Source organism: Malurus melanocephalus, unplaced genomic scaffold, assembly GCF_030028575.1.
Source record: "Malurus melanocephalus ecotype Western Australia unplaced genomic scaffold, MMel_1.1 scaffold_1040, whole genome shotgun sequence".
NCBI classification, from domain to species: Eukaryota; Metazoa; Chordata; class Aves; order Passeriformes; family Maluridae; genus Malurus; species Malurus melanocephalus.
The window spans coordinates 20,746-28,636 of record NW_026624272.1 but is presented as its reverse complement, the minus strand read 5'-3'; the positions used below and the strand labels follow the sequence as shown (position 1 = coordinate 28,636).

Genomic DNA, 7,891 nt, shown 5'->3' with positions numbered 1-7,891 from the left:
GTGTCCCATCTTGGGAATCGTGTCCCACCTCAGGAAATGTGTCCCATCTCAGGAATCACGTCCTGCCTCGGAAATTGTGTCCCGCCTCAGGAATCATGTCCCACCTCGGGAAATGTGTCCCATCTTGGGAATTGTGTCCCATCTCGAGAATTGTGTCCCATTTTGGGAATCATCTCCCACCCTGGGAATCGTGTCCAACCTCAGGAATTGTGTCCCACCTCGGGAAATGTGTCCCATCTTGGGAATTGTGTCCTGCTTCAGGAATCATGTCCAGCCTTGGGAATCGTATCCCATCTTGGGAATCCTGTCCCACCCCAGGAATTGTGTCCTGCCTTGGCAATTGTGTCCCATCTTGGGAATCGTGTCCCACCTCAGGAAATGTGTCTCATCTCAAGAATGACGTCCTGCTTCGGGAATTGTGTCCCGCCTCAGGAATCATGTCCCACCTCGGGAAATGTGTCCSATCTTGGGAATTGTGTYCCATCTCGGGAATTGTGTCCCATTTTGGGAATCATCTCCCACCCTGAGAATCGTGTCCCATCTCGGGAATTGTGTCCCATCTCATCTGCTTCAACCCACATCTCCTGCCCACCACCCCATGCCTTCAGCACTCAGGTGTTTGTTTTTCCATCCATGGGGATCTCCTATGCCAGTTCCATGTGGAACAAATCCTGGAAAAAATGGCAGCAAAGAGCAGGACACACACACAGAGCTGGAATATTTGCATTTCCTTCYTTCCTTTCTCCTGCTGGGGAAATCTGGGTGGAAATGGGGTGTCCTGGAGCTCCCAAAAACCTTGGGATGGGTTGGACCTCAAAGCTGTGAGACCTTGGTCAGGTCCGTGTCCAAGCTCCAGGGAGGGAGACACCAAACCTCTCCCCCTTGATCCAACACTTTACCATCCTCCCAATAAAAATATTATATTTTATTTTATATTTTAGTTTATTTTATGGAATTTCCTGTATTTGGATCCATATCAGCCACGGTTCACCTTGGACAGGTAGCGCAGGACCATGTCCAGTCTCCAGGGGTGGAGACTCCAAACCTCTCCCACTTGATCCAAAACTACAATCTTCCCCTTAAAAGTATTTTATTTTATATTTTATTTTACATTTTATTTTATATTTTATTTTGTATTTTATTTTATGGAATTTTCTGTATTTGGATCCATATCAGCCACAGTTCACCTTGGACAGGTGGCTCAGGACCGTGTCCAATCTCCAGGGATGGAAACTCTGACCTCTCCCCCTTGATCCAACCCTTTACCATCCTCCCCTTAAAAATATTTTATTTTATATTTTATTTTGTATTTTATTTTATGGAATTTCCTGTATTTGGATCCCTATCAACGAGGGTTCATCTTGGACAGGTGGCTCAGGACCGTGTCCAATCTCCAGGGATAGAAACTCCAAACCTCTCCCACTTGATCCAACTCCTGATCATCCATCCCATAAAAATATTTTTCGTTTTAAGTGGAATTTCCTGTGTTTGGGTCCAAATCAGCCAGGATTCACCTTGGRCTGGTTGTTCAGGACYGTGTCCAATCTCCAGGGACGGAGACTCCAAACCCCTCCCACTTGATCCGACTTTTGGGCATCTTCCCCATCAAAATATTATAATTTTATGGTTTTTATCGTATTTTTAAGTGGAATTTCCTGTATTTGGGYCCATTTCAGCCCGGATTCACCTCGGCCAAGCTCTTTGGGTGCCAAAATCCCACAGGGCCTTCCAAGGACCTGCAGTTGGAATTAAAGACCAAAATTTGGGAGATCTGACCCTTTTTCTTCCAGAATTCCAGAAAAAAAGCCACAGAGATTATTTTTTTTCTGTTTGTTTTATTTTGGGATCACAAAATACACAACATTCATTTTAATATGRGACACAGAATATTCTGTACATATTAAAACCCACATGACTGCAACACAACCTCACACGGCACCAATTCCAGAACGAAAAAACCCCCACAAGTGCTTTTTTCCTTTTTTTTTTTAATATTAAAAACAAATAGGATAAAACATTAATATTTTTTCCCAGACGACGTTTACAATAAAGAGGAAAAAAAAAAATCATATTTTTACTAAATAACAAATATTTAACAGCACGACTTTCTCCTAAATATCTATTTTTGAATTATAACAAAAATAGCACTTATAATAGTTTATAAAGACAGACCAAAAAAAAAGTGTATAAAATAATATTATAGCAAATTGGACTGTGCTAATTCAAAAAAAAAAAAAAACAAAAACAAAAAAAATTCTGAGATTCAAAGTGCTTTATTCTGCAAACCCACTGCAGCAACTTTTCTTTTTTTAGTCAAGTTATATTAGTTAGGACTGGAACAACAAAGCCTGGCTTACTTCAGCCTGGTTTAAATACTCCCCCACACAAACATTGAATATCCACGGGATGTAAATTGAATTTCTGGGATGGCTGCAGYGCCCATCCCCATCAAAACTCACCCCAGAGCAGGTTTGGTTCTCACTTTGGAATGGCGTTGGAAGTAAAAATTAAAATTTCAGGGGAAAACCCTTCAGGGATTCCCCGTGAGGAGAAGCGAGACYGAGCCCTTCCAGAAAAGTCTGAACAGGGGATTTTGCTCGCCTGTSCGAGGAATTTCGCATCCTGGTTATCCATCCCCTTCTCTGGYTTTTCCCTTTTCCCTTTTCCCAGCCTCYTCAWYCCCACAGGAAATGRGGGATCCTGCAGAGCACCCYRGGGTTCTCACCCTACAGCTCGTCCCCGTTCCGTCCCCATTCCCAAGCCCTACAAAACCCATGGACACCTCCGTGTGCCCATCACCTCTYCCCGGATGTTTGTCCCTTCCCACCCCATCCAGGTTGGTGTTCTCCTCTGCCCTTTGGGATTTGGATTTCCACCAACCGGGAAAGTTTTCTCCCCAAATCCGGGACAAGGAAACACCAGGAATCCCAACAGGGCCTGAGCTGGTGGTGTTCCACTCCAAAATTCCTGGCTGGAAAACCATCTGAGCCTCTGCTCCTGTGACCTTCCTTCGGGGTTTGGCACCTCGGTCACCACCCAGAAATATGGTCGGGGTCGGAATGGGAATCGGGAATCCCAGAAGATTGGGGATTTTATTCCAGCTTCAATCGAGCCGTGCACGTTGGTGTGAGGGAACGCCATCCCCGGGGATGCTCCAGGGGGGATTTTTGGCAGCTTGGCTCTTGGCATTCCAACCTCAAGCGCTTCCCTTGGCTCCAAACCTGCCTCCCTCCCCCCTCGGCCCCGCCAGCGCCGGGCCGGCCTCGCCTCCGCTCGCTTCACACTTCCCGCGACCTTCCCGACCCGAGAGGCAACAGCACAACCTGCAAAGCCACCTGGTGAGCCACACCTTGTCCTTCCCATTCCGAGCCCCCGGACTTCCCTGGACCCTTTCGGAGCCGAAAGCCAAGCTGCCCCTGCCCCGAGGGTGACGGTGGTTCCCGTCACCATCCGCGGCCGCCCCGTGGTGACCGCTGCACCTCGGCGGGTTGGGATGGGCTGGAGGAGGTGCCCCAGGTCAGGGAGGGATGTCCTGAGCTGGAGTTCAGCTCTGGTGTGAGCCCAGCACCTGCCCGGGTGCTCGGGGAGCTTCTGCTCCTCTCCCTCCCAACACGACCCCAAATCTCTGACTCAACCCAGCAGTCCCTCGCATGCAAAAATCYGAATAAAATAAATCCCCCAGCAAAWGGAAGGCAGGATAACTCTCRGTGGCTTGTGCTGGAGAGRCTCTGGGATTCTTCTGGGATATGGGGTGGGGGCTGACACAGAGCCCTCTCCTTCCTGCCGAGCTCTCCCGTGGCCAGAAAAACCCCAAACATGAGGCAAACGAATGCGTGGCCGGCTGCACTCGAGACATTGCCTTTAATGCGAACACCTCCGGCAGGAGCAGCCCCAGAGGCATTCCCAGAGCTGTGCTGGGGCTTGGGGCTGGTACCAGCACCTTGAGAGGACGTCAAAGGCACCGAAATGTCCCCAAAACTGGGTGCCTTCACCTGGGGAAGAGGTTGGAGAGGGGCGGCAGGGGAGGGGGCGCTCACAGGCCGTGTAGCAGCAGCAGGAAACTCAACCAGAGAAAAAAAGGAAAGGACATCCCCCTCCCCAGAGCCCCAAAAGGTCTTGGAAAATCAAATCTGCCTCGTCCAAGGCCTCGGGGGTGAGTCAGCCCCCGGTGAGGTGCCACAGGAGGGGTTTTGGGGGGAGCAAAGCCACCCCTCGTCCTCCCCAGCCTGCCCCGGCACCAGCGGGAGAGGGGCTGGGAACGGGCGTCATTGTCTCCCCCCGGCCCAGGAAAGGCTCCAACGCCCCCGGGAACAAACAACACAACCGAAAAAAAAAAAAAAAAAAAAAAAAAAAAAAAAAAACCCCTCAAAAAACATAAAAACACTGTTATCACCAGCTAATTTAACACTGTTAAAAAAAAGGGTCAGAGGTCACCCCAGAGCTGCCCCGGGCCACCGGACCTCAGATCCTCGGCTGATTCCAAAGCCTTTCCCGCAGTCGGGCCTTCTCCTCCTGGCAGCAGAAGTGTTTTATAGATATTTATATATATATATTTATAATATTTAGATACTGTGTAACGGTCGGCCATCCCAGCTCGACTCGGCTTTTGCGGATCCTCCTCCTTCCCGACAAAAATCAAGGCGCCGCCGCCGCTGCCACGGCTTTCTCCGCGCCCCGCGGGAAGAGCAAAACGCTCCCGGCAGCTTCCCCGGTGGAAAAGCAGTCCCGACGCGGAGGTGAGCGCCCCGTGGAGAAGCTCCTCGTCCCTCCGTCCTCCCCTCCTGTCCATCCCCTCGCCCCCACCCCACCCCCGCGTCCCCCGGGCCGCCCGTCCCTGGTGCCACCGGCGCGGGCTTTACACGGTGGCCCCCAGCATGGCGTCTGTGCCYGTCAGGATCTCGTTCTGGTTGGAATCCAGTCCGAAGAACTTGACCTTGAGTCCGTCAACCGGGTGGACCACGGGCACCAGGGTGATCCTGGGGAAAGTCCTGGTGGCCAGCTCGAAGCGGCTGGTGCTGGCCAGCTCGATGGCCAGGGCTTTGAGGAAGAGCTTGGCCAGGTGCTTGCCCAGACAGGTCCGAACGCCGCCGCCGAAGGGGAGGTAGTGGAACCTGCCGTCCTTGTCCTCGCTGCGGCCCTGCCCGAAGCGGTCGGGGTCAAAGACGTCCACGTCCTTGAAGACGGGCGCGGTGTCGTGGGTGTCGCGGATGCTGTACATGACGCTCCAGCCTTTAGGGATTTGGAAGCCCTGCGGAGAGGAGGGGAGGGGYGGGAGAGGAGCAGAGTGGGTCAGTTCTGCAGGGGGATGGGATAAAAGGATTTCATTTCCATGGAATGGTTTAGGTTGGGAAGGATTTTAAACCCGTCCCGTCCCACCCCGTGACAGCAGCAAGGATGCCTCCCTCCATCCCAGGCTGCTCCAAACCCCCTCCAASCTTGAACATTTCCAGGGATGTGGCATCCACAATCTCTGGGCAATTYTTCCAGGCCTCACAGTTTTCCCTGCTTGTTCCCCTTTTCCTCTGGGTTATCCCACCCAGATGTGGTGGGAAAGGGAAGCCTCCCAGGGATAAACATCTGGGGAGAGGGGATGGGCACGTGGAGGTGTCCATGGTTTTTGTAGGGCTTGGGAACGGGGATGGAAAGGGGACAAGCTGTAGGGTGAGAACCCGCTCTGGTTTTCAAAGGAAAACCAGGAAGCACAAAGGGCTGGGAGATGGGAATCCTGGAKTCCCTCCTCCCTCTATCCCGGGAATCCGTGCCAGGATCCATCCATTTGTTTGATTTGTGGTTACTGGCAGGAGCTGCCTTCCAGGAGCCCTGTGGTGCCAAGCAGGGGGGAGCGGCTTCTGTCGTGCCCGTGCCGTGCCCCACATGCCAGCCAGCCTTTCCCAGAGCATCCCAGAGGCTCCCAGAGCATCCCAGAGCGCCCCATAACATCCCAGGGAATCCCACAGTATCCCTGAGCATTCCAGAGGATCCCAGAACATGCCAGAGGATCTCAGAGTGTCCTACAGCATTCCAAAGCACCCCACAACATCCCAATAAATCCCAGAGCATCCCAGAGCACCCCGCAACATCCCAGAGAATCCCAGAGCACCCCAAAAAATCCCAGAGAATCCCACAGTATCCCTGAGCATTCCAGAGAATCCCAGAACGCGCCAGAGGATCTCAGAGCGTCCCACAGCATTCCAGAGCACCCCACAACATCCCAGAGAATCCCAGAGCATTCCAGAGCACCCCGCAACATCCCAGAGAATCCCAGAGCACTCCAAAACATCCCAGAGAATCCCACAGTATCCCTGAGCATTTCAGAGAATCCCAGAACATGCCAGAGGATCTCAGAGCGTCCCACAGCATTCCAGAGCATCCCACAACATCCCAATAAATCCCAGAGCATCCCTGAGTATCCGAGAGCATCCCAGAAAATCCCAGAGGATCCCACAGCATCCCAGAAAATCCCAGAGGATCCCACAACATCCCAGAGGATTCCAGAGCATCCCACAACATCCCACAGCAACCCAGAGGATCCCAGAACATCCCAAAAGACCCCAGAGAATCTCAGAGCATCCCACAGCATCCCAGAGGATTCCAGAGGATCTCAGAGCATCCCAGAGGATCCCAGAACATCCCAAAAGATCCCAGAGAATCTCAGAGCATCCCACAGCATCCCAGAGGATCCCAGAGGATCTCAGAGCATCCCAGAGGATCCCGGAGCGTCCCACACAATCCCACAGCATCCCAAAGGATCCCACACCCCGCTGCCTGCCAGCACCACACACCCAACAGCCACRTCAGGAGGGCCGGGGCGATGAGAAACGGGGAGGATTTATCATCCCCTGAGCRCTCTGCGAGGTCTGTGACTCAAAGCGCTGCATTAGGAGGATTTACGGCGACAAGGCAGCTCCCGAGGTTTTGTTTTGCTGGGAGGAAATTCCAGCCGCGGCGGCGGTGACTAATCYGCCCGTCATCCGGCAGCCTGGAGATGCCCTTTGCCGTAAACCTTTCCCCTGTCCCACCCCAGCTCAGGATTCGGCGTCACTGTCACGAGCTGGGCTCCGCGGCATCACACCCGTCTGCCCTTTGAGGGCTCTCGGCGCATCCCTTGCCCCTCATCTCATCCCTCTGCTGGACCTGGAGCAAATCCCGTAGCCAGAATCACGGAATTAATGAGGCTGGGAAAGCCTTTGGGATCAGAGTCCAGCCTGTGGCCGTGTCACCAGACTGTGGCACCGAGCGCCACATCCAGGCTGTGCTCAAACAGCTCCAGGGACCGTGGCTCCACCACCCAACCCCTCCTCCTGGGGAAGAATTTTTTCCTAATGGAAAAATTTCCCCTGGCGCAGCTTAAGGCTGTGCCCTCTCATCCTATCACCGATTGCCTGCGAGAAGAAGGTCTTAATTAAGCCAGGCTTCATTTACCCCCTCAGAGGCCTCCTCTGAGCGAGCTCAGCCGTTTTGGGGAGCTCGGGGCGCGGCGCTACTCACGTCCAGCTCGAAGGTCTGCAGCACGGTGCGGTAACCGCCGGAGATGGGCGTGAAGAGCCGCAGCACCTCCTTGATGACGCAGTCCAGGTACTGGAGGCCGTTGATGTTGTCCAGGCGCAGGGAGCCCTCGCAGATGCAGCCGTTGTGGAGGATCCCTTTGCTCCGCAGCTCCTCCCGCAGCTTCTCCAGCACCCGCGGGTGTTTGAGCAGCTGCATGATCAGCGAGGTGCTGGCGCTGGCCGTGGTGGCGTAGGCGGCGAAGATGAGCTCCAGGGTGCCATCCTGGGGGAGGGAGAAGAGCCGGGGTGGGACACGGGGGCCACCAGCATCAAGGGTGTCATGGGGTGTTCGTCACCCCAAAAGTTTTCCATCCTGATCTCAGAACCGTGGAACCCTTTTGGTT

General features: G+C 53.4%; 1 protein-coding gene across 1 annotated transcript in view; it reads right to left on the bottom strand.

Annotated features, from left to right (window-relative positions):
- Positions 1–4,352: 4,352 nt before the first annotated feature.
- The window catches only part of LOC130586032 (cytochrome P450 26B1), a gene marked incomplete at its 5' end in the record, with an annotated part of 6,592 nt that continues 3,053 nt past the window's right edge, over positions 4,353–7,891 (bottom strand). The window contains 2 exons of the mRNA XM_057386733.1: positions 4,353–5,248; positions 7,489–7,770. Coding sequence (XP_057242716.1) covers positions 4,856–5,248; positions 7,489–7,770 — 675 coding nt within the window. The remainder of the gene's footprint in view (positions 5,249–7,488; positions 7,771–7,891) is intronic.